The sequence below is a fragment of the Copadichromis virginalis genome, linkage group LG18 (assembly GCF_057382275.1).
Source record: "Copadichromis virginalis isolate Kocher_CV1m ecotype Utaka linkage group LG18, C_Virginalis_male_GT1.1, whole genome shotgun sequence".
In the NCBI taxonomy this organism is placed as follows: domain Eukaryota; kingdom Metazoa; phylum Chordata; class Actinopteri; order Cichliformes; family Cichlidae; genus Copadichromis; species Copadichromis virginalis.
In genome coordinates, this window is record NC_140635.1 from 19772361 (window position 1) to 19798638 (window position 26278).

At 40.6% G+C, this 26278-nt stretch overlaps 2 protein-coding genes across 9 annotated transcripts in view; one reads left to right on the forward strand and one right to left on the reverse strand.

Moving 5' to 3' along the window:
* Positions 1 to 15433, forward strand: part of LOC146687691 (A-type potassium channel modulatory protein DPP6-like) — a 99900-nt gene extending 84467 nt beyond the window's left edge. For all 5 annotated transcript variants that reach the window (XM_085438630.1, XM_085438629.1, XM_085438626.1 and 2 more), the window contains 18 exons: positions 4946 to 5100; positions 5613 to 5710; positions 5835 to 5961; positions 7985 to 8023; positions 8163 to 8270; positions 8353 to 8444; positions 8528 to 8575; positions 8660 to 8772; positions 9545 to 9592; positions 9696 to 9794; positions 10016 to 10085; positions 11854 to 12048; positions 12146 to 12200; positions 12322 to 12424; positions 12519 to 12574; positions 12698 to 12770; positions 12860 to 12933; positions 14181 to 15433. In XM_085438630.1, coding sequence (XP_085294756.1) covers positions 4946 to 5100; positions 5613 to 5710; positions 5835 to 5961; positions 7985 to 8023; positions 8163 to 8270; positions 8353 to 8444; positions 8528 to 8575; positions 8660 to 8772; positions 9545 to 9592; positions 9696 to 9794; positions 10016 to 10085; positions 11854 to 12048; positions 12146 to 12200; positions 12322 to 12424; positions 12519 to 12574; positions 12698 to 12770; positions 12860 to 12933; positions 14181 to 14327 — 1700 coding nt within the window. In that variant the 3' untranslated portion in view covers positions 14328 to 15433. The remainder of the gene's footprint in view (positions 1 to 4945; positions 5101 to 5612; positions 5711 to 5834; positions 5962 to 7984; positions 8024 to 8162; positions 8271 to 8352; positions 8445 to 8527; positions 8576 to 8659; positions 8773 to 9544; positions 9593 to 9695; positions 9795 to 10015; positions 10086 to 11853; positions 12049 to 12145; positions 12201 to 12321; positions 12425 to 12518; positions 12575 to 12697; positions 12771 to 12859; positions 12934 to 14180) is intronic.
* A 1096-nt stretch (positions 15434 to 16529) lies between these two features.
* arhgap21b (Rho GTPase activating protein 21b) overlaps positions 16530 to 26278 on the reverse strand; it is a 37247-nt gene continuing 27498 nt past the window's right edge. For all 4 annotated transcript variants that reach the window (XM_085438315.1, XM_085438314.1, XM_085438317.1 and 1 more), the window contains 11 exons: positions 25620 to 25675; positions 25404 to 25492; positions 25115 to 25257; positions 24735 to 24893; positions 24532 to 24610; positions 24345 to 24418; positions 24153 to 24242; positions 23855 to 24022; positions 23488 to 23593; positions 19794 to 19825; positions 16530 to 19684 (listed from right to left, as the gene is read on the reverse strand). In XM_085438315.1, the coding sequence (XP_085294441.1) occupies positions 18122 to 19684; positions 19794 to 19825; positions 23488 to 23593; positions 23855 to 24022; positions 24153 to 24242; positions 24345 to 24418; positions 24532 to 24610; positions 24735 to 24893; positions 25115 to 25257; positions 25404 to 25492; positions 25620 to 25675 (2559 nt within the window). In that variant the 3' untranslated portion in view covers positions 16530 to 18121. The remainder of the gene's footprint in view (positions 19685 to 19793; positions 19826 to 23487; positions 23594 to 23854; positions 24023 to 24152; positions 24243 to 24344; positions 24419 to 24531; positions 24611 to 24734; positions 24894 to 25114; positions 25258 to 25403; positions 25493 to 25619; positions 25676 to 26278) is intronic.

Here is a 26278-nt window from a genome sequence, read left to right on the forward strand (position 1 = left end):
CACAGTGGCCAAACATGTAATATTACACGTGTTTAAGAAAATTAATCACCCTCTGTAAAATTGTCTTGACACGTAAGCACAGCCCATGATTCAATAGCTTGAAGAAAGAGCTTTAGCCCCAATATGTTTCTGTAAATTTATCATTTTCTTGCAATGTTGTGCAATATTAGGTTGTTTCAGTTCGCTGAGGTTTGCTGGTATTAGTTTATGCACAGCTCTCTTACAGCCCTGCCACAGCATTTCAATCAGGCTGAGGTCTCGACTTTGATTCGGCCATTGCAGCACCTTGGGGTTTTTTTCTTAATCAGCCCTTTTGTTGCAGATTTACTGTTCGTGCTTGTTGTGTTGCATGACCAAATTCTGGCCAAGCTTCAGCTGTTGGACAGATATCTTCAGATTTGACAACATTTTGCTATACAGAGAGGCTTGTGGTCAACTCAGTGACTGCAAGATGCCCTGTGGCTGCAATTGACAGTTAGTATGAGGTGTTTGTGCTGATATGCTGTGTTTGGTTTTTGCAGTACACGGTGCTGTGCATTATGGCCAGACATCTGCACTTTGGTCTCATCTGTCAAAAGGACATTGTTCCAGAAATCTGGGGGTTTTGCTCAGATGCACTTTTGCAAACCTAAGCTGGTCTGCCATGTTCTTTTTAAAGAGAAGAGGCTTTGACCTTTCCGAAGATAACCATTCGATCTTTATCTATTTGTACTGTCAGAAACTTTAACTTTTAACATGCTAGCTGAGGCCCTTAGAATCTGAGATTTAGCTCTTGGTTTTTTGCAGTTTCTCTGAGCTTGGTATAGCGTGACTTTGGGGTGAATTTGCTGAAAATTCCACTGCTGGGAAGATTGTGGCATTGTGTTGAGAGTTGCTGCTGATCATTTAATCAATTTCATTTGATTAGCAGCATCTAGCTGCTACTTACCCTCATATTTCCCATAGAGGTAGTATGGATGTACTTAATTCAAGTAGCTATAGAGACCATTTAACAGCCTTTAAACATGTTCATTTTTGCTTTAAAGATTGTCATGTTAATAGTCTGCACCCTACTGTACTACTGTAGGGTATGCATGTCTACTACTGTACTAGTAGTACAGTAGTACTACTAGTACTTTCTTCCTGTTGGGAGTTTTTCTGTCACCACTGTCACCAAAGTACTTGCTCAAGTCAATCGTATGATTGTCGGTGTTTCCTCCATTTCTTTGTAGTATTGCAGGGTCTTTACTTTACAATATAAAGCACATTGAAGCAACTGTTGTTGTGATTTGGTGCTGTATAAATAAAATTGAAGTGAACTGAATTGTAGCATCTAGATTTCCTCTTAAATCTTCTTTAGTTGTTTTTTGGACTGTTGGATACAGTAGAAATAAGCCATAAATACTTCCACCTCCAGTGTTATCACGTTGAAGTCATAATAACAACATGTGCATTTACTTCCAGTTGTGTTTCTATCCAGCCGGTGAAGGCAAGTTTATTATTCACTTGTTTTTGGGGTTTTTTCTTTACTGAAATCCAAATATCTTTCTTTTTAGCATCTATGTGCTCTGTTGGGTTCACCAGCTAATTCAGTTGCCAGCTGTGTCTTCTGTTTGATGCTACAGGTAGTGTTGCCCATGGAAGATTTATAGAGCTTTTTTCGCTCCCAACAGCTGCTTGCCACATCTGGGTATGCACTCATTATGTTCACCAGGTAGTCACTAACTTCATCTACCTGCTGTTTGGTGCTGGGTGTTAGTTTGTGAGGTTGTTTTGTGTATTTTCCCAGCCTGCCGCCTGAACAACACAAGAATGAAAGTAAACTTTAGGTCAGCGGCTTCAAGAAACTTTTTAATATGTACTGCATTTCGACGGCTACACTTGAAAACCATTTTAATCCAGTCTTTTGACACCTGCCTCTCCCTACGGCGTGTTGTGTATTTGTGTGCGTGATTCCATTTGAAAGCACGCAGCTGGCTACATCTCAGCACACCTCCTCCTTTAGTCTTCGCATAGCTTGCGTTTGCGTTCTGGCAATTTTAATTAATTCATGTTTGCAGCGCTGCAATCTCACTCAGCAGATGTTCAAAAGCCAACATATTTGCGATTTAATATGAGACATTTCCCGATTACAGCATATGTGGGACAGACATTGTAATTACATACCTCTTGATTACGGTTTTGTTTACAGATGCATTGTCATGTTTGAGAATAATCTTTTGAAGTTTGAAGGTAATTTTATTTAGACTTCTGCATTGTTATTTCTATTAATTGTGGATTTATTGCGGGGGAGGAGGGGCCGGGATAATAATGCAGGGCAAATATAATTACAAAATGCCAATTATTACGAGAGAAATTCTGTTACAGTGCATGAACTGCTTCAGGGTCGGCTTTAATCGGTTTTTCATTAATGGGATTATTTCTTTGTTGGAGACACAGAAGAGGACATGAAAGAAGTAATCCATTACCAGAGCCGAAGCAAGATTTGCCTGCTGTGTTTTCCTGCTGTGTTGTAAGGATTTATCTGCGGATAACACACTGTCTCACAAAAACAGAGACGATGCAGCTTATGTATATTTCCCACGCATTTCTTGGAGTGTTCACAGTGCACACTGTGCTCTTCAGGTCAGAAGGATTTGGCAGAAGTTGTATGAATGTGGTTCAAGGTGAGGTTGCCTCATTTCTGGAAGGCTGTACATTCAACTTTAAAATGTTTTTACTGTTTTTTCATTGAATTTACTTATAAGGGCTCAAGGAAATGCTACTCATTTTAAACATCTATTAAGGTGTTTAACTGTATATACATTTTAAATCTCACAGTACTGTGCAAAAGTCTTGAGCCTTCCCTCATTTCTTTATATTTTACTTCCAAGGAGTCAGACTTTTTTGTCATTTATTTTAAAAAAAAAATTGGTTTTGAGGGACAAATCTCCAGCTTTTCTCATTTTCATAGTTGCATCTATGAAAATGCCAAAGATAACACAGTTTGACAGCCATAAAGTAGTATTTTTTCCCACCAGCAAGGTGATTCCCAAAGAGCTGTTAGCTGGAAACTTGGGATATCTCAGCATGGTGTGCAACATGTCCTTAAAAAGTGCAGGAACAAAAAAGGAGTATATAAAAAAAACCCCTATAAAACAGATGATCAGTAAAATCAGAAGTCTCATCGGGTCTCAGCGGAAAGACGGCTGTCACGAAGGGGGGATAACATGGAGAAAAGGCTGTGGTATATCAAATCACACAAGAACTGGACAAAATCAATAGCAACAGGTCTTATGGAGCCATTCATGCAAATTTTACATTTTTAGTTCAAATCATGAGGAGAGATTCCCAACAGTTAGTGTCTACAGCCAGCAGACACTCACTGCTGTGGATCTTGTCAAAACTGATTACATGGTAAATGATGGACACAGAAAAATGCCATCAAATTATAGATTCACCAACATAATCTGGGAGGCATGTCAATAGCAACAGCTTAATTTTCCAGCATGACAATGACCCTAAACACACGGCCAGAGCAGTAAAAATATTCCCAGTTCTTTGATTGCATTAAAAAAAAAGCAAAAACAAACACATTTGAACACTATCAGTCATGGATTGGCCTCCTCATGGCCTGGATCTCAACATTATTGAAACAATGTTAATCCCAAAGGGGAATTGTATTGTCATAGCAGCGTGTATACAGTAGACGACAAAGCAGTCATATAAAATTAAGTGTTGAACGAGAGATATAAATGGACAAATATAGAGAGTTTAGGCTGTGCGAAAGAATAATGGTGATCACGCCAAAATGCAAAGAAATGAGGGGCTGTGCATCACGCTGAAGAAAACATGCAATTTCTATGTACGAACTATCATATCAAGTGGAATATTTAATGATTCACATTTTTGCTAAAGCATCACAATTCTCTTTTGATTTTCAGATGTAGTTTTGTGGGCTTAAACAGTTCTCAGACAGGAATAATTATGTGTGGGCCTTTGATGCTGATCAATAGTGGTAGGAATAATTCCACACTTGTCATAAGAGAGCATCAACCAACATGAGCTCTACCTTTGATCAGGAGATTAAAGATAGTGAAGTCATGAGATGCTGGAAAGACTTTCACAATGAAGTGAAATTATGAGGTTTAATAAATCGAGCTGCAGGTTTGGGGAGGTGGAATAGATGAGCTCTCGTATGAGTACAGCGCGTGGGTTTGTCTTTTCTCATGTCATTAACGTCTGCAGATCTGTGGAATTTGGTCGGAAATGTGGCGTCTCTTTTGTGACTGGAGGGTTGGCCAGCCGCAACCGAAAGAGAGGGAAACATCAGCTGCACAGTCAACCTCTCCACTGATTTCTCACAGAGAATATGTGAGAAATGGATAACTATCCCATCTTTATGTGGAAACAAATTATAGCATCTATGCAGAGCTTCATAACAGAGGTCTTTTTAGTGCTTTGGCCTTCATAAAACAATAGATTCATTGAATTATGCTTTTTTAGAGTCTCTGCTGGTTTTATTCGGGCGCTGACCTCGAAAAATCAAGCTGCACTGCAACAAATTACCCTCTGCCATAGAGTGAAAATTCAATCAAATTCTGTGTGAATGGCTTCCTTTGCCAGCTGTGACAGCAAAAAAACAAGATTGGCTAGTTGGAAAACAAAATCAAAATGTCCTCATCAAGGCTGGACTGATCAGTCTGTGTTGGAACATGCTTTTCACAGAGTTCTTCTGCCCCCTGCTGGGTTAAATGCCACCCACAGGCAAAAGAAAACTCTTGGACTGAAATACAAGCAGAGCGAGTATGGAGCCCTTTTCTAATAATCATGTTTTTCTTGTTAAGAAAAGATGTTCACCCCACTGCCCGAATAATTGGGTATATTAACCAGTTTCAAGGAGAATACGCCAGTAATAGACTGAACTACAGTATTTTGCCACGTTTAGAAATGTATATTAATAATATGTTGTTGATTTGTTTTACAGAGGAGATCCTGCAGACCCACATAGCTCACTGGTGGTCTCCAGATGGACTGCGTTTGGCCTACATGACCATCAATGACACGCTGGTGCCAAAAATGGAAGTGCCGTTTTTTACTGGAGCGCCATATCCCGCGAGTCTTGACTATCATTACCCAAAGGCAAGTCCCGACCAGCAAATCTTACAGCTTAACGAATTCATAGTTTTTACAATGAAAATGCAGGTCTATTCAGACTCATTTCTCTCTGCTCATCAGTGATCTGTCCAAAAGATTAATAAACTATGGGCAAAATATTTTGGTCCTTTGAGAAGGAGTCAATGGTTCAAGCCTGTGTCCATGACAGATTTAGAGGAAGAAGTTAATTACGATGCTTAATATGCAGTTCAGGGAGAACATTCATGTAATGTTTCATTTAAGCCCCGTTATCCAAAAAGAGCTTGTGATTAAAATGAGCCGTTGTTTTAAAGAAACTGATAATAAACTGTGTGACCTAAACGTGCTGAAACAAGACTGAAAGGCACAAACCGAGACTATTCAGTGTGCAAATAAGAAGCCTGTGACTAACAAGCTTGTCGCATCAGAATTATGAGAGATGCCAGTGAACTTCCCTCAAGAGGACAAAAAGATCAGTTATTGAAGCTTCTGACCTTCGGTATCTAATTTCCTTGCAGGCTGGAGAAGAAAACCCTGTAGTGCACCTGTCAGTGGTGAGCCTCCACGGTCCTCTGCACACGGTAGCGATGAAGAAACCTGATGACCCCCGGATAGGGTGAGTGACTGAATCTGAAGGTGCCTCGCTGTGTATAAAGTAACAAGCACCGAGATATATTTTCGTAAAGGAGACAGTGCTGCTTGTCAGAGGTGTCATGTGTTCTCACCTTCTGCTTTTCCAGGAGGGAATATTACATCACCATGGTGAAATGGGCAACCAACACCAAACTGGCTGTCAACTGGCTGAACAGAGCCCAGAACAACTCCATCTTGACACTGTGTGAGGCGACCACTGGAGTCTGCATTAAGGTGAAACAAAGTGTGAAATTAGCTGCCACCCTTTCCCCGTTGTGTTAAAGTATTCCACTTGTGACATTCAGTGTTTTCCTGGGAGAAGACTGGAAATAACCCTGGCTTACATGTTTTTCATGTCGATAAACACAAACACTGTAGTTTATTTTGAATCAAACATCAAACTGCTGCTGCAGATACTCATTAGAGAAAAATAGGTCCTGACAAGGGCACCATTAGTCCTACAAGAGTAAGGTTGTCCAGCTGTTTTTTAACAAGCATTCATCGTGGTGAATATCTTTCACTGTAGCGTGAGACAAGGAGCTTGTGTTCTTGTGAAACAGTCGCTTATTTAAATCCCCATAAAAGTCTTTTTTTTCACTTTACACAATAAGCAATATAGAAAGCAGGCATGTGAAACATTTCATATGGTGGGCTTCATACAACCCATTTTAATCTTGAGTGAAAATCCCCTCTTTGTCAGTCTGAAGATGTTTAACTGTACATTTAATACCATATGTCTCAGTTTTTTTACAGAAAATTACAGAAAAAGTTCATTGATAGTAATTCACATTATTTCCCATACTGAAAAAAGGACGTTTTCTGTCATTGCTTATCTAATTACTTTGATGTAGCTTGAATGCCAATGGTGGCAGTCTTCAGTAAGAAAATATTGTGAGAATACTATTTAAAGTCCAAAAAACATTATCCAGACGCTTCCACCTGGCTAGACTGTAGTCTTGGTCCCCGGGCCTTATGTCTGATACACCTGATGTAGACTGATAGTTATAGAGTGATCTTCAGAAACACTGTGGATGGAGACAACAGTTTCCAGCATTTGGCTGATATTTATGCAAAGATGCTGGTTTCTTTAAGTCGTGTATCACTGTTTTAATTATTCCTGTCCAATCTATTACATAAAACTGAAAGAGAAGCTTCTTCTAGACTCCAGCTGATGTGCACAAACCATAACTTTCATATCACGCATCACAAAGTCACATTGTTCTTGCTTTAGCTCATCAGTTTAAATCCCAGCTGTGATCTGTCAGGTGTTTTGTTTTGTTTTTTTTGGCCACACTTGCATGTATGAGATTGGTATTGAGAGTCTTGTCTGGCACTGTCATATATACTATAGTTATATATAGCCAACAGCATCAAGTAGAGAGAGACTGTGTTTGTTTGTCTAATTTTTTGGCAAGAATATACAGTGACGTGAAATAGAGATTGTTCACAAGGCTGCACAGTCTTCTGAAAGCTTTCTTTTACACAAATTAAGTACACCCTTATTGCTTCCTTAGGAATTAAGATGGAAACGAGCAGCCAAGTGCCACCGCTCAAATACAGATGATAAATTGATCATCAGCTCCTCTATAAAAGCAGAGGTTTTGGCAGTTTGCTGGTCTGAAGCGTTCAGTTGTGTATTAACAGAGTGCCAAGGAGGACCAACATCAGCAGTGATTTTAGAGAAGTAATTCTTGTTGCTCATCAATCTGGGAAGAGCTATGAGACAATTTGCAAACCATTGTTTGTCCATCATTCTAGAGTAGGAAAGATTATTCACAAATGGAAAACATTCAAGATAGTCACCAGTCTTCTCTAGTGAGGATGTCCCTGCAAATGCATCCCAAGGTCACAGAGAAATGTCAAAAAAATCCAAGAGCTATGTTAAATGTTAAATTTCAAAATGATACAATTAGAAAAAGATGAACAAGTATAGCTTTTCTGCAAGGTTGCCAGAAGAAAATCTCTTCTCTCTAAAAAGAATACGGCTGCACAGCTAGGCTTGCAAAGTTGTATCTTAACAAACTACAAAACCTCTGGGATAATGTCCTCCGCACAGTCAAGACCAAAGTGGCCATAATGTTTGACGAAAACCAAACACGACATATCGGCACAAAGAAAGCTTTCACAGGACTGTGCAATCCTGTGAAAGCTTTCTTTTTTACATAACTGTAAATGTAAAACCTTTTGAGATGTATCTTTTCATTTCCCTCCTATTTGCTGAATTAAGCTTTCAGCTCAGATCCTTTTATCTTTTCAGAAACATGAGGATGAGAGTGAGAGTTGGTTGCACCGACAGGTATGTGATGAAAGACGGAGAAGTCTAGTTGGCTAAAAAACAGACTCTTTTTTTATCCCGTGTGTGCATGAACACGTAAACAGACAAAGATATAAAAAGCCCTGCAGGCACGTTTTTGTAACTTGTCTCCTCTCTTCAGAACGAGCCGCCGCTCTTTTCCAAAGATGGATACAAGTTCTTCTTCACCAGGGCGATCCCTCAGGGTGGCAGAGGAAAGTTTTTCCACATCTCCATGTCCACATCTCTGGTACGTAATGTTAAACCTTTGCTTGTAATATTTTTCCTTCGTCCTGTTGCGTGAGTGTCTAATTTGTGTTACTTCCCTTTAGCCCAACACTAGCACAGACATACTTCAGTCCCTAACTTCTGGAGACTGGGATGTGACCAGGATCTTGGCCTACAATCATGAAAGAAACCTCATGTAAGACCTTAAGATGCTTTCACATTTTTAAATGCAGTCCTGGCTCTCTTGTTATCTGACAGCAGTGTTCGGATGATTCACAGTTACTTCCTGAGCACGGAGGATGACCCCAAACGGCGGCACTTGTACAGGTAGCGCTTTAGTTAAAGTCATCTTGGTGATTTTTTTTAAGTGCTGCTTCAAGTGTACATTATTTACTCTGTGCCATCCTGCAGTGCTGACACAATCGCTCCATTCAACCGCTGTTGCTTGTCCTGTGAGTTCAAGTGCGGCTATATGGATGTTTCATTCAGCCACGACATGCAGTACTTCTTGCTCAACTGTAAAGGTGAGCGTCCTTTACCTTGAATCACTTGAGAAATCTTGGACTGAAAGGTTTTACATAACAACACTCCTGACAGCAAAGGCCTCCTGGGAGACTCAGAGAGCGTGTTCAGTAGAAAGTGTAATTGAATTAGTGCTCCATGTCAGGTAGAGAGCTTATATCGAACTGGATGTTAGCAGATAACCTCAAACCACTGCAGGATCCTCCTGATTAGCAGTAAGAATAAACAGCTCGTCTGACTGCCTGCAAACAGTCACGTGAGTACTAACAGAGGCTGTGTGACTTTTGGCGTTTGTAGCATTTATTATGCGAAGAAAGCTCAATGATTAGCTGTTGTTTAGTAGTAGAAGTCTCTTGTGTTCCTTAGAGACACTCCGGCAGAAAAATACAATGACATTTTTTGGCTTCAACACTGGACAACATCATCAAGGTTTCTATGGAAGCTGATTTGTTTAAGGGGATCACATCGGAGAGGAAAAGTGCCAGTGGCTTTCTTCATTAATTGGATCTTTGGAGAATAGCTCCATCGTGAAATAATAAGATACTTCCTCATGGGACAGAGGTAGATTATTAACTGCAGAGCTGGCTGAGAGTGCTGTTTTAAGATTATTCTGCTACAGAGGGTTGGGTTTCAGTGGCTTTATTATTGCCTTCCTGGAGGCATTTCAGCCTTTTATCAGCATCTTGTTATGTGATATTTTATCATGCTTATCCAATAACTTCTATTATTACATTTCCGTTAGCTGATCATTTTTCCCTGCATTGTTCTTTGTAGGACCAGATATACCGAGTGTGGCTGTCTATAGAACTGAGGACAAAGAGAGTAAGTGTACGCCTGCATCGTCTACAACACGTCTACGTCTATGTTTAATGATAAATACATTTGGACTTGAGAATTTGTAACAGGTTTTTCTCTTGAACTGCAGAGGTGTTTGACGTGGAGACAAATAAAAGACTAAACAACACACACAACAACATGCAGATGCCCAGAGTGGAGTACAAAACCATTGACATAGAAGGCTACAGTAAGTGTGCCTCTGTGTAACCCAACGTGCACCTAATTATTGTTTTCTAAAGTCACTAAAAATGTATGATGTACAATTATTCATCCCTCGAGAAAGAGTAGTTCAAAGAAGTGGTGATGAGTGGTTGTAAAGTCTTGACCACAACTGTACACTGTAATTTGATAAGAAATAGGAAGGTCTGTGTTATAAGATTCCCATTGATCCTGTCTTTTCTGTTCTAGCTCTGACGATGCAGATTCTGAAGCCAGCTGGATTTGTAGAAACAGCTACCTATCCATTACTGCTGCTAGTGTGAGTATAAATATTATGTGTGGTCAGGATGGTTAGAAAAAGAGAAAATACCCAGTGAGTAGCAGTTCACTGGATCAAAATGCCTTGTTGACATCAGATGTCAGGAAACTAGGTCTCGATTTCTGCTGTGACAGAAATCGAGACCAACCCAGTACTAGTACCTAATGAAGTGTCTGGTGAGCATAAGTTCTGCAGTTAAAACTGACTTTACTTAATGTTCAAAGGAGAACTTTGGTGCATCATTTTAGTACTGCACCTTTAGTACTGTATTAAACCCCAAAACATTGGATCCTAGGCCGGCCATGCACGTCATTGTTTTTTTTTTACGAGGCCAGTATTCATTTAAATTCTGCCCAAACGATCCCATTTCCCTAGTTTGGAAGTGATTCTTCAGGCTTCAGTCTAGCCGTAAGCATTTAAATCAGACTCTGGGAACAACATGAATGAACAAAACACTGATAACTATTTCAAATGCCTGACTTGTTATAGGATAATAAATAACTTTTATTTCGAGCTGATAAATATTTACCTTTTCAAACTCTTGCCATCAGTTTTTAACAGGAGTCTTTATTCCTTAAAGGTACAGTACATCATTTTAAAAGGAATATTTAACTCATAACTATGCAATGATTAGTGTGTAAGAAGCAAGAAAACTAAGCTTAGCAGTACATTAAAATACATAGCAGTGGGTTTGTGGACGTCACCATGTTGCCCGTCATCTTGAATCCAGTGGACATCCAGTTGACAGGATGGACATATACGTTCCGTCTAATCGCATTTTATGTATGCTGCTAAAGACTAGCCTCATATGTAGTACACTTTATAAGTGACATTTAATTTAAAGATTAGAAATTAGTTCCTTACTGTAACTAACTATGTATAACTATGTATTAATTGCTTTACCTGTATATTTTCATCATCTCTCTCTCATGTCTGACAATTACAGCTTACAACAGCCGAGCAATAACAGCAGCTGCTTATAAGCTAACATTACACCAGCTAATGTTTGACTCAACTGTCCTAAAAACTTTCTCTGTGATAACCAGTTTGATTAAATTCTCAAATCATATGAGCGTTTCATTTTTTAAGTGTCTCGGTCCAACAATGTTAGATAACCTTCAAAGAAAATTTCACTAACACTGGCTAACAGCAGCAAAAACAGCAGCACTTACTAAGAAAAATTAAGGATATCCTCAACAACTCACCTCAGTATCAACAGAAGTTGCAGTGGACTTACAGCCTACACTCACTACAAATGAACAGCAGCCATTGTTGTTTGTCCTACTCTGGCCATGCTAGCTAGCTAGGATTATATGCACTTGAATTGGGAGAGGTACAATAACAGAATACAGTTGACTGCAATCTACTGACATTTAATGGTGAAGAGAAGCAGCTGGAGTGGGAAACAGTTTACCTAAGGCTGAAATAATCCCTATTGATTTTCTATCACTAAATCAAATGTTATTGCTCCAGAATAAAATAATGTGAATGTTGTGCGCTATATTCCACATGTCTAAAAACTGCAATATTTAAATATTTGTGGTCATATTTAAGGGGTTATGGTGTTGTATTGGACTTGTTAAATTCAACAGTGTCCCTTTTATTCTCTTTCGAAGTGTTTTGTAAAAGATCTGATTATTCAAAGTTCCCTTTTCGGAATTAATTTTCTCATTTTTGTGCCAACCAATAATAATACTACTACTACACCAGGCTCTGAGATATTAGTTGAACTTATTGTTTTCCATCACGCTGTGTGCTTCTCTCACAGGGATGGGACCCCCGGCGGGCAGATGGTGACGGAGCAGTTCCAGGTGGACTGGGCCACCGTCCTGGTCAGCAGCTTCAGCACAATTGTTGTCCGCTTTGACGGCCACGGCAGCGGATTTCAGGGCACCAACCTCCTCCACAAGGTCCGCAGGAAACTGGGGAAACTGGAGGAGAGGGACCAGCTGGAGGCACTCAGGTCAGACTCAGAAAAATGAGCAAAAAACTATTTGGTCATTTGGCTTTTGTCACTTTCATTATTGTTGGGGGGGGTTTGTTGTTTTTTTCATTTTCAGGCTGATATCCGAACAGTCTTACATCGATAAGAATCGAATGGGAGTTTATGGAAAGGTAAGAAGACATAACAGTCAGATGCACTGTTAAACCTTTACTCACCTCTGTGCCTTTATAAAAATACAGCCCGCCATGAAATTATTTTCACATACTGTATCTGTGTCTCCCTCTTCTCCAGGCCTATGGTGGTTATTTAGCAACTTTGCTTTTGAGCTCAGAAGAATTTACCCAACTTAAATGTGGAACAGCAGTTTCCCCCATCACAGATTTCGAGCTTTATGGTAAAACTTTACAGTAAATCTTCTGCTAAGTGAGTCTTAGATCTAAAAGGTACCCAATCTTTCTAACCCTGGTTTTCTTTATTGCAAAATGCAGCATCTGCATTTTCGGAGCGATACCTCGGCGCCAAGACAGACTCCCGAGTTTACACAGTAAAGTATCCACCCTTTTTTCTCCTCTGCTTCAGAATGCTTAGCTCAGACAATGAGTTGGGGGGTCTTTATAAAAGAACGTGTCAATGACATGGTGGATTTCCTTCTGTCTCTTTCCTCCAGATGGCAAATTTAGCACACAGAGCGGGTCAGCTGCTGGAGAAACAGTACTTAATAATTCACCCGACTGCTGATGGTAGGACCCAGTGCTTTCTTTTTTCTAAATACCACAGTAAATATGTGCGTGCTCAGAGTCTAACTGCAATATCATCTTCGCCACCACAGAAAAAGTTCACTTCCAGCACACAGCCAAATTCATCAACCATTTAATCAGTGAAAAGGCCAATTACACTCTGCAGGTGAGCCACGGTGTCTGAAATCACTGGTGTGAATAAAAGTGTGTGTGTGTGTGTGTGTGTGTGTGTGTGTGTGTGTGTGTGTGTGTGTGTGTGTAAATGGCCTGATGTTGTGTGAAGAATGCTCTCAAAATCTCTTGAGAGAAGTAACTAAGAGTTATTTTCATTTCAGATTAATTTGTGTATTATTCTTTCTAATTTTTCCCATTTTAGCTTGACAAATAACTTTTTCTTAGTTTTGCAGATTGAAGAACTGTTCAGTTATTTACATGCAGTTTATGTTTATGCACAGTGTCCCAGTGCACAGTCGGATATTGCTGTTTTGCTGTTTTTTCCCCACAATATCATAATTAGTGTTGTTGTTGTTGTTGCCTGTATACATGCCAGAAAGGCTTTTTAATAAATACAGTGTATAAGGATAAAATAAATAATAAAATCCTCCTGTAATTTTTAGTAATAGCTTCTTGACAAGCCACTGTTTCACTGAGACCATTTCTGGATGAGACTTTGGAGAACAGATACAACAGTAGATGGATCAGCTGAAGGGTCAGATGTGTCGCTCAGGTCCTATGCCGGGTCTTTGCTGGATTTTTTTCCCATGTATTTTTTAGAACATGACTTTCAGATACTGTTTGTCTGCTGTAGACCTCTTTTTTTGTTTGTTTTTTTTAAAGCCTACCACGTCTTCTTTTGTCCTCCACTTCACACAGCACTCAACACTAAGATATGCCAAGTATTTATCTAACAGCTCTGCCAGTCAAACTGTGTTGTCTTTGATATTTTTCATAGATTGTAATAAAGAAATGCAAACAATTATGGAATTTTGCGACAGGCTGCTATTAACAAAGTGCATAAAGATACCTTTTTATTCTTTGTTAGGCTGTTAACTTTCTGTAAACACGGGTTCATCCCTTGAGTTCGGTGTCTTTTTTATGCTTGAATGATTCATGGTTCAGTGTTAAGTGACTTATCAAACTAAACAACATTACTCTGAAAATGATCAGGTACAAAGACTGCATTGAAAATGATTGAAATGTCCAAGAAAAACTTCTTTTCATCCACTTTTATGTGCATTTGTCACTCTTATACACTTCAGCGCTATGCTTTAGTATTTTTTTTCTCAGAAAATGCATTTTCATTATCCAATGAAAAAACATTATTAAAAAAAGATAATAATATGATTTTGAGTGAACGACACCAAATCAGCCTCACCGTACTGTCTCTGTTAATTTCTCCATCTTTATCTGCAGATCTATCCAGACGAAGGACACTTCCTACACGGTGAGGGGACACAGCAGCACCTGAGCCAGTCCTTGGTCAACTTCTTCGAGGAGTGTTTCCGGCTACCAGAGATTCTGACAGACGACCAGCAGGAAGAGAACGAGGACAACAGTTAAACTTTGATCCTCTGAGCAGCCCCGGCCAGATACTACAGCACAATATGCAACAGATTTTTCGTTCCATCCCAGTAAATCCGCACCACCTGCTGTCAAATCTGATTTTAGCTCCAATGAAGTGCAGCACCTGCATGTGCAAAAAGGGCCTCTGCCTACATCCCTTCTCCTCATCTCGTGCTGGCTGCTGACAGGGAAACCAGTCAGATAGAGGCTGAATAAATCTCAGATGCGAACAGTCATGTCTCTCTCTGATTAACGGACTAGTGCTCCCTCTGGTGGACTGATAGAGGATCAACAAAGCATCCATTCGGCATTGCGTCTCCATTACAAAACAGGCACATTAATCCAGTGCTTCGCGGCACCAAATATCCCTCACCTGCGACGATAGGCTCATCATGTTGAGATTTAACTTTTAAAAGGCTGCCAGTTTCTCATAACCTTGCCAACTAACTTACTGATTATTGTGTTCATGAGTATGATTATTGGTACTTGTTTCTCAGAATTTCTCTGTTCAGTGTCTTACAGTTGTACCGTGTCGGAGTGGCTGTCTGGCTGCGTCAGTCTTTAGTTGCTTTACGAAACAAAGGCACAATGTTTAACTTGTGTTGTACTCCAAAAAAATGTATCTGTACAAAAATGGTGTGAAACTTTCCTCTTCATATTTCCGAATGAACCCTTTTCTTTTTTCTTTTAGTCACTGTGCCTTACTGTGGGTGACGTGTTCATGTTAGGAGCCCACATGACACTGAAAATGAGCTAATATGGAAAAGGCGTTGTGTGAATCAAGGGGCACATTTAAAACTTAGGAAGAGCTGAATAGAAGATAACTGTACGACTGCTGGGGAGAAGGTGTTACACTAACACAAAACCAACGATATTTAGTTTGCAGTTTCTTGATATTTGCCATCCAAACTGGCGTAGTGGTGAATTAACTATACTGATTTTTATTATTATTTTGTGGTTTACTTTGACGACTTTGTGTGTTCTCTCTCCTCATATCACTTCTGTTGTCAGTGGTTTCTAGTCAGCTGATGTACAAAGTGTATAAAACATCTTGAGTCTTTATGTTGTATGTGCAACTTGTATATAAAGCATTTTGAAACTTATCTTTTCTTTGGCTTAATTCATGACCTTACCTTGACAACTACAAGCACAAAGGCAAACGATGACAACCAGGTTGGGTACGAAATAAACTTACTGGCCACTACATTACTACCTGTTGCCCCTTTTGATCCACACGGACATGACAGCATCACAGTTTTTTGCTTATAAAAGTGTGTGGTGTGGTCTTCTGCTGCTGGACCCAATCTGCTTCAAGGTTGGACATGTTGTGCATGCAGAGATGCTCTTCTGCACATCTTTGAGTTCCCGTTTTCTATTCCTGTCCACATGCCTGAGTTGTGTTATGTGATTGTTTAATATTTGGATTAAACAGTTGAACACATACTTATTGAAGTGGCCAGTAAATGTATTTTATTTGGGTTAGTGTGCTAACCCAGGAAATAGCTGTATAAGCAAACAAATACCAACCGGGCTCCATGCTAAATCACCATCTTAAAAAAAAAGCTCTGAAGTTTGACAACTGAATGCGTTTGTACAAGTTCACTGCAAATGCAAAAATGCAAAAAAAGAAGAAAAATATGCAATGTCTTTTTTTTTTTTTTTTTTTTTTTAAAGGGGGGGTACCAATTCTTCTTTTTGTAGGAAACATTTTCCCTACAAACTACTAAAAATGAGAGCTTCTTCATGCACTGATCTGCCTGCAATGCAGTAAAATGAACACAGTTCCTGCTTAAACATTGTTCATTATTTTCAGAAGCTCTGTGCACAGCAGAGCATGTGCCCTTTACATCCATTACATTCCAGAGAAGCGGGACATTTCTACAGCCAATATCTGCAAAATTGGATAACTTGCACTAAAACAATGCAGACAGCTAAACAGCAGCAGAAGGAAAACATGGTGAGTTTGTAGTGAGCGGCCCAATTAAAAGGCACATTTCAGACAAATGTTTTAATGCTACATGATTAGGATTAAATGTAATCATTAATATTGATTCATACTTAAAATGATTTGAGAGCTTAAACATATTCACAACTATTTAAGTTGCATTTTCCCCTTTTAAAAAGATTTCAGTGCTTTGGCCCATCTCACTTCCATCATACAAAGTGGTGAAGAGGGGGGTAAGAAAGCGAAAATCGATATTTGCCATTGACAAAATTTTATTTCCAGTGTTTCAGGAGTCTGTGCACACCCCCTTACAATCAAGAGGAACACTGCACTGATACAAACAATCCAGCTCAATGAAGTGCCCTCCTCCTGCAGGGAACCTCTCATCACAGAGAAGTACCAAACTGCCCTCAACACCCACACAGGCCTCGAGATAATCATCCTCATCATCGCCATTGTTGTCATTTCTCAATACTGTACTTAAACTTGCAATCTGATGGAAATGAAAAATAAAGCAGCTAAAACATGGCATTTATATGTACATTTAAGTTACTTATTTTACAATGAATATTTAAAATTCAAGTTCTGTTAAAATTAAAAAAACAAAAAACAACAAATGAAAAAACAGGATAAAGTATGTATAAAACATTAAGACCAGAGTGGAATGCCTAAGGAATGGAAGCTCGGCATTTTCTTAACCTGTAGAATGACTGAGAGTCAACAGTAAAAATGTCATTCACAGTAACATCTTCGTGTATCTCAACAAAGACAATATGGCACCCTTAACATTTCATTGTGAGGCACTTTCTTTAGTGAAGAAAACTTGATTTTTCTGGTTCGATTACCCATTTTCTTCTTTGCCCAACTCTCTCTTCGTTGCAATCGCGGACAGACGTGTGAACTCCGAACACTAAAACATAGCTTGCATCAGAGGGCTGTTGTTCACTGCTCTTTAAACCACACAGCAGGGATGAGTATGAACTATATTTTCCATTTGCATAAGACCAGTGTCTCCTTGTCACCTTTGTACCTTTGGAAAGGCCCCTTTGACAGCAGACGGCTTGTAGGCAGGCACACACACACACACACACACACACACACACACACACACACACACACACACACACACACACACACACACACACACACACACAGTACCAAAAAACACAATTCAAGTACACAGAAAAATAGGGATATGTACACTTTAGAATGAAACACAAGCATCTAAAGCTTTTAGTCAGTATTACAGCAAGCATGTCTGTACATTCTTCATTTGGTTACCGACAGACTCACCGACTTTGAACACTGTAACTTTCTTTACGCAAAAATAGTTGCTCTGCAATACGAAAAATCTGCACTTTTCCACTACTTCCTATTCATCCTAAGTCAGTTCATCCTTAAAGCCACTTAGCTAAACCTTTAAACAATCTTAAATTGAGTGTTCACACTTCCTTGAACGTACTTCAGACTCGTTTCACGGGCAACAGGTCCTTTCGATCGTTAGCACATCTGGGACTTGTACTAGGAGGGTTGAAATCCTCCTCTTGGGCCATCCCAAAGTCATTTTTAATATAAAAAAGAAAAAACAAACAAAAACAAAATGGAAAAAAAAGATAACATTTTGTTCCATGCCTTAAACATGAGCAAGCTCAACAATTCCTGTGTGCAGTAATTCTCTTTTCACAAGCATACACACACCACTTAGACACACACGCCAGACATTTTTGTACTACATGCTCATTCACTAGACATTGGTCACACAATAGACACTACACTGACAGACTCCCATATACAGAGACACACCTGACAGACCAAAAACACACACAGCCACACGCACACACAGCTCTCACAGGTACTGATAGAAGCGCGAATGGACCACCTGGGAACTGGTGAGTTTATGTGGGTGAGCGGTGGCCGAGAGGCTCAGATTTTTGCTCTGGGGGAAGTCCCCGTTCAGCGCCTCAGCAGGATGATGTGGGGGTTCAGAAGAGGACGAGGCTCTGGGGTTCTGCTGTTCAGAGAAGTCCAGACTGACCTCGGGATTGCTGGATCGGTGGCGCTCGCGGGCGATCCAGTCCCCGATTGAGAAGTCCTGAGAGCTGCACTTAGGTTTCAGCCGGTCCACAGCTGAGAGCTCAGACCGTGAGCCGATGTGAACCTGCTGCGGCCAGTCTCCCAAGACTGACAGCTCGGCAAAGTCTCTCTGCCCGCCCATCGTGTGTCTGCGTCTGATGTTCTTCTTCTTACTGCGGCCCTCTGAGGACTGAATCCTCTGGCTGCCCACACCGAACATGTCATCCACAGACATTCGCATGCGTACCTTCAGTCTGTCTGTGATCTTCAACTTCCACGTGGGCTCTCCTTTGTCCAGCTCACTCCGGGACGCAGTGCTGAGGCTTGCGGTGGAACGACCCTTAACTGACCCCGAAGAGCGTGACGGTCCAGTGGAATCTTTATCGCTACGAGCGCCGTCCAGAGAAGACTCGCTGTTGGTTTTCTGTTGGGCGGCTTTCTTTCTTGAAAGTGTGTCGCATTCGATGAGTCTGTGTGAGGGGAGGGGTCGAAGGACTTCCTGCGGTTCTCGCTGGTCGGCTTTACCCACAGTGAACACTGACAGGTCACTCTCGCTGTCCGTCTCCATTGCCCTTCCTTCGCTGATGAGCTCGCTTCTCTCATCATCAGCATCTTCTCCGCCCCTGCTCTCAGACACAGACTGCACTTCGGGACTGAGGGTGCTGAGCTCAGCTCCAGTCAGGAAAGTCATGGAGGATGTGGTGGAGTAGTCTGAGGTAATGGAGCAAACCTCCGCTCCCAGCCCGCTGGGACACATCTCTGCTCCCAGGGCACCCACCGTCTTGCCACGCCTCATTCTGGGCACTGATGCTTGAGAGCTGGTGCTGTTCATCGTTCCGAGGTCAGACACCGTGTCATCATAGTTTGATGGCGGGTCCGTGAGAGAGGACTGGTGAACCATCGGCATACGGTAGCTGAGGTCTGGGGAATGTGTAGGAGAGGGGTAGGGGGATCCAGTCTGAAGGTTGGAGGAAATGCGTTTTGGAGGCAGGGAGGGAGAGGGCTGTGACATTGAGCTGTTAGAAAGATATTCTTTCCTGTTGGTTTTGTCCAGCTGCTCCTCAGAACTGTTCTTTTCCTTCTCTTTCTCGCTGGTTTCATCTGTCTGCTGCTCCTCCTCCTCCTCCTCCTCCTCTTCGGTCCGACTGTGCGGGGACCACAGAGGATGCTGTTGGCTCTCCTTTGGTAGCTCCTTCTTTGTAAACACAGGGTCCAGGTCATCATCTGAACTGCTAGGCTGAACTTTTTCCTTGGGCTTCTTGCGTTTGCGGTTAACGAAGAAGGAGGAGCGAATCAATTCTTTGCTACACTGATCCTTCCCTGATCCCCACAAGCCCTGATGACACACATTAAAAATGGCATTAAAACATTAAAACTGGACTTCAGACCATAAAACTAGCTTAGACACATGAATGAGAAAACAGAAACACAAAGGAGCACATTACCTTTGATTTGGAGGTTTCACTACATGCTGAGTCTGCATTAAAAACAAGAGATTCATTAGTAAAAGTCTCACATCTTAAGGACAGTCTCAAAGCAGACAATATACAGAAAGAAGAGGCAGATTCAAAGTTTGCTCAGAGTGAAAGTGACAAGATACAATGGATTTAATGAGAGCAGTTACATGAAAGCAGATGATACAATTTGGTCAGAGAGAGAGAGAGCACGCGAGAGAGAGAGGTGTAGCTAAGCTAAGCGGTATATGAAAAAGTGGAGACGGCAGCAGAAGAGGCCTGAGATGAATAATGAGGGGCGAGGAAGTGAGAACCTGGCGGTAAACCAAGACACAGAAAAGCAGCTCATGCTCGAGTATCGATGGATCGACGGCACATCACGAACAAACACGCCAGTCACAGAGCATCACATATAGCCACCAACCAGCTGTGGGCATTCTTTCCCAACTCAAAGACGTCACAGAGGAGAGGGAGTGATGAGTTTGCTCTGACTGAGAGACTTAAGGGGCCTGAGCTGAACAGACCAGTGAGTGTGTTTTGTGGTTGACACAACTTGCCGCGGACAAACTTTGGTCTAACTTGCTCTTACTCCAAGCTGCATGAAATTCTACATTTCCCTCAACAAGTAGCCTGTCACTATAAAAGACATAAAAAGCCAAAAACATTTGCAAGACTTTCTCTGACTCAAATCATGCATACTGCAAGATAAGCAGGCTTTTTACAGAAATAATGCAGCCGCAGGAACTAAATGCAGGAACAAAAGAAACCAAAACAAAACAAAACTTCCAATGAATCCTGTGTGAGTTAACGCTGTAGCAAAGATTTGAGATGTGGCATCTTGATTCAATAATACGTTTTTTAAAAACAGGAGGCGCTGTGAGGTGTCTTTGAGTGCAAGACTTAAATTTGTCAACTACTTGTTTAAAAAAAAATAAAAAAATAGGAAGATTTGCTCAGAACTTAATGACCATATATTTCCGATGTTGAGGGTGTTTTTTTTTTTTTTTTAAATCAGGTTTACCTATTTATAGATTTTATTACACATTAAACTGTTCATCGCTGTGTATTCTTTAAACTGCAGAATAAATAAAGCTGAACTGAAATACATTTTGTCACTGGCCTGAAACTCACTGTTTTCTAATATTCCTACAGGCATGTAAAAACGTTTTGACTCTGCAGTCCAGTGAATAACCAAGTACACCCTTACTGCTTCAAATGGAATAAAAATGAACAGAAGCAGCTAGGTGGTGCTAACCGATTGCACTTTTTAAAATATCAATATGTGGTGAGCATCTGTATAAAAGTAGAAGTTTGATAATTTGCTACCCTGGAACATTCAGGTGTTTGTTAATAAATCTCAAAACAGACAATCTTCTTATGAGCAGAATTCCCAACAAACTCATCCCAAGGCCAGACCGTGCAATGCTCTGAGAAACTGCAAAAAACCCAAGAGCTACATCTAAGACTTTACAGGTCTCATAAAGTTTTAACGTATCTGAGAATAAAAAAAAACAGAAAAAGACTAAATGGGTATGGCTTTTAAGGTAGGAGTGCTGCATATGAACAAACCACAAGATTTCTGAAACAATGTTATTTAGACAGACAGGCCCAAAGTGGAGATGTTTGGACACAATGCATTTGGTGAAAACCAATAGGCAGTATATCAGCGCAAACACTGTAAACCAACTGTCATGCACAGTGGTTGAGGGATGATGATCTCGGCTTGTTTTACAGACTGTGCACCTTGCAGTCATAGAGCAGACAATGAACTCCTCTGAATATCAAAGTATTCTAAACTCAAATGTGAGGCCTTTTGTCTTGATAGCTAAAGACGAGCTAAAACTACTGGACAATGATCCAGCAGCAAATCAGGTCCTTAAGAGAGCTGTACATAAATAAACACACAAACTGAATAACGCTATGCTGCACAAAGGAGTGATCCAAAATTCCTCCACGGTTATGTCAGAGACTGATGAAGTCTGAGAAATCTTTTTTTATTCCAAGTTATTGCTGTTATAGGTGGTTCTAAAAGCTACTGAATTATGGGCTGTACTTAGTTTTTCATATGACTGCACAGAGTCCAATAAAAACCTTTATCATATGACTAAATAATCGATTCCTACGACTCCTAAAAGTTCCCATGTTGTAATGGGACTACCACTATGATAATGCTGTTTTAAGTTAGGTTAAAATTTTGGTGTGTATTTGTGGGTGTGTCTGTGTGTGTGCAGAGCATGGTTGGGAGAGAGACATGCGGCTGTGACATTATGTTACAAGATATGAGAAAATGTTGGTCTGTAGTTGACGATGTGACATTTTAAAATACTGAAGATTTTGAAAGAATGACATCACAGACAACAAATAAAAGACAAAAACAAAAAAACACTACATCTTCCTAACGGGAACTCCATCCAGTGCTAGCTGAAAGCCTGAGTGCCTCTGCTTCAGTAAGTTCCTAACTACTACTCCACCTGGGAGGTGGCTGTGTGTGTTTTTTGTTTGTGTGTAAACGCATGTGTGCTGGGGAACATCCAGCTCAGTCCCAACACCACGACCCCCACCCTCAGACATCATGACAGATTATGCCACATGACCGGGAGAGAACCTGAGGTTGACCGTACCATGCTACTTGTCCTTGCGATCAGCTTAAGAAACAACAAGAGACAGCAGAAGGGCTTTCAGAGAGAGAACAGCAGCATCGCTCTGTATGCCCTCATTTTAGGGTATTGGTTTAAATATGAGACGTGCACACCACAGGAAAAATGACAAACATCGACTTCTCTTTCTTTCTTTTTTATCTTTTTTCCTCCTTTCGCCCAAATTTAAAAGAGCTGCGGGTTTCTGCAGACTAGGCAGCTACACTGGGCACAACACTCGTCCTTCTTCCTACAGTCCCAGCTGTCCATCACTGACAAAACAGAGTCCATCAGTGACATCATCGAGTGATAGACGCCGCCCACTTGGCCTGTGTCAAGATTGGGTAATGTGTGAGTGCTGGACAGGGATAAGGGAGAAAAACAACACACTACACACAGAAGGGCACAGGTCAGAAGGGTTAAAACTTCCATTGTTTCGTTTTGTTTGTTAGATTTTCTTTGGGAAAGAACATGCCGGGATTATGTGAGAGACGAGGAGGAGGGGAAGAAAAGAACTGAAAGAAAAGGAGTCGTCGTCTCAACACAGGTAAAGCACAGGGAGAAAAAAATGACTTGAGCAAGAAAAGAAAAGAAAAAAGAAGAGTAAAGCAAAGAAACGAACAAAAACAAAACTTGAGGACAGTTTAATTTTGGGCAAATAAACATCAACATCCAAACAAAACAGACTTTTATCCCAAAAAATAAACTAAATGATTGCAAGGCATTTTTCAACAATTTTCCAGTGGCTGAAGCGCAACATTGCATCCACTGAAAAGTTACTGAAAAAAACTAAACAAAACTTGCTTTAACAGAAACAAATAAAACTTGGCTGTTTAGTATTCGCTTAAAGCATATGAACTGAAAAACAAGGGATGGTGCTCGTACTTTTAGCATTTGCAATTGACACTCTACCAGCATTTAATCTTAAATAGGTCTTTACCACACAACTCTTTTAATCTACTATAATCTTAAGGAAAAATATTAATGCTGCTATGGCAGAAATTTGCTGTGCTGATGCTGAAGTGTGAAAAACACTGCTGCTAAGTTACCTGAGACTTCGCCAGGAGAGGGTGCAGTCCGCCCAATGTTGGAGAGCAGGTGGTCGATATTGGGCACAGGCTGAGACTGCACTGTACTTTCTTGCTCCGCTGTGGTCTGGAGCAACATACGGAAGGAAAAAGAGTAAAAAGTAACTTAACACAATGCAAAAAATAGGGTTTCTATCTTCTATTGTAAAATAAAATCTGGGTTTATGACATGTGCAAGTTGTTCAATTCTATTTTTACATTTTAAAGGTAATCCATAAACACTGTAGCTGCATGTCTTCAAAATCAACAACTAAACTGATCCACAGAACTGACAGACCCTTCATTTAATTTCCATCGAATAAAATAAGGAAAAAGAAATGCTACATACAACAGGGTCCTCGTCACCATCATCAGCGAAGAACCAGTCAAACTGCTGAATAAGGTTCTCGACTATCTTGCACTGGTCTGGCATGTGGTTAACCATGTTAGTCATGTTGTCCTCAGAGGTTCTGACCAGGGTAGGGCCAAACACGATAGCTAGATTACGAGGCTCCATCTAAATAGATACAAGGTAAAAGTCACATTTAATGACATAATCCTCAGAGACACTGGATTAGCACAGGATTGAACGCACTGCATGGTGTTAACTAACGGCATTAACACAGAGATCCTGTTGATGCTCATACCTTGTTCTTTTCACAGTTGTCAGAAACTCTTTTGAGGTGAGCACAAAGGAATTTCAGAGTTTCATAGTGATGAATTGGCAACTCACAGATCTGGAGGAAATGACCAAACAGGGGGCCAGTGCTCAGGATGAGGAGAATGCTTTATGGTAATAACTGTTCAAATAGGTTCCTCATATTTGATCTTTCACTCACCAGCCTCTTGAGCTCCTTTAATCTCTCCACTGAGTCTTCTATTCTGCTGGCTTCTATAAAATCTGCATACTTTTCTGTGAACAGATCCAGAAAACCTCAACTTACAATTGCAAAAAGAATAACCGCACAGGAAAAACGACATTATCCCAGAGATTTTGCAATGTATTCTTTATGACTTTAGTCTTACCATTTGTAAACAGAGGTTCTGGAAGTTTTCTGAAAAAGGACTTCAATAAACTACTGATGACGTTAAGGTCCCGCCATTTCTGCAGAGTAGATCAAGGCAGCTTCAGGTTAATGCAGTTCTTGCAGTACAAATCAATCACAGTTCAAAGATGTTGTCAGGGAAGTGGTGCGCTGTACTGTGCAACCTGACTGTCAGTCACTCACGTCTTCCTGGATGTCGATGTCATTCATGCCTTTGCTGTTGAGCTCCTCCTGCATGCTGGAGATGGCAGCGTTGTTCCCAGGGACCCTGTAGATTCCTGTGTACTCCAGGCCTCGCTCCTCCACAACCTTGCAGCACACCTCCACAATGAGAGGAACATTCTGCACAAATTACATAAGAAGAAAAAAAAAATCAACAGCATGAACCATATCGATCAATGACACCACACACTGTTAGCTCCAGTGAATGAGTGATTCAAAGTGGATGTAAAGATGCATTTTATTTGTCTGGAAGAAACACATTTCATCTTCATCTGAATGATAATGAGCCCATCTTTAAAAAAACAAAACAAAAAAAACCTGTAGAAACACAGCAGACCCACCTCGTTACTTTGTGCAGATGGACAATCATCAAGTCGGACACCAAAAGTGATGCCAGCTGGAGTCTTTTTCTCAAATGGCTTCCTTATGATCCCTGGAATGGCAATTTTCCAAGTACCTCTGTCCCGTGGTGGACTGGACTCATCTGACAGGTCAAACGTATACAAATTGAGGTTACATGCACTCTAACGACACTTAATGACACACCTTAACATTAAAAACTGGCAGCTTTACTCTTCATTGCCCTCTGCTCCTCTCCAGTTTTGGGCAAATGGGGGCTATGGTTCTTACCATCTGTTTTGCCTCCAAGGAATGGCGTTTTGATGCTCAGCGAATGTCGGGCAGGCTTGGGTGAAGGTTCAGACCTGCTGCTGGGTGCACTGTTCAACAGCAAAATATTTAAAAAATACACAGTCTAAATAAGTATTACAATTAGGAGGCCATACACTTAATACTGGTAGTCCAGTATTTTGGATCCCCCTCAGGGGTCAATGTAGTCCCTCATACCTCATGTTGTATTCTTTGATCCTTCGGCTGATCAGGTCCCGACTCACAGCTGCGTTCTGTAGCGAGAACAGACATAAACAGAAGACTTTAAAATAAAAATATATTGTTTTGTAATATAATACAATTTAATTATCGAGGTTTTGCAATATTTTTGTAAATAAATATATATGATCATGTATTTATTTATTGTACAGATCAGAAAGGAACCTTACTGACTGAAATTTCCCCTCACACCCTAACCAAGTGCCATCCGTGGGGTTTTTTTTGTTCTGCCCAGGTAGAACAGGTTTCAAGTGACACCTTATTTTTGCTTTTGTTAACCATTTTGTAAATAACTGCTGTAATCCTCTCCATCTCACTGACATGTTCATTGTATTTTATTCAAAGACAAACTTTGGGTCTCTTTGTTGTTAACCTGATGGGTGTGCCGGTTGTTATTTTCAAAACTACAGCGTGCTGTAGTCTAAACTAGCACATGCTAGTGTGCTAAAAAAAAAAAAAAATGAGTACTACTACAGTATTATGTTCTGACTTGATAACAATTTTTTAATTATAGGACAGAAAAGCATGAGGCCAGCCAGGAGTTGGTGCACTTTAGGAAGTTTGGGGGAAATATAATCAAACCACTTAAGCTGGCAGACAGGCTGTGAGAGATCAAC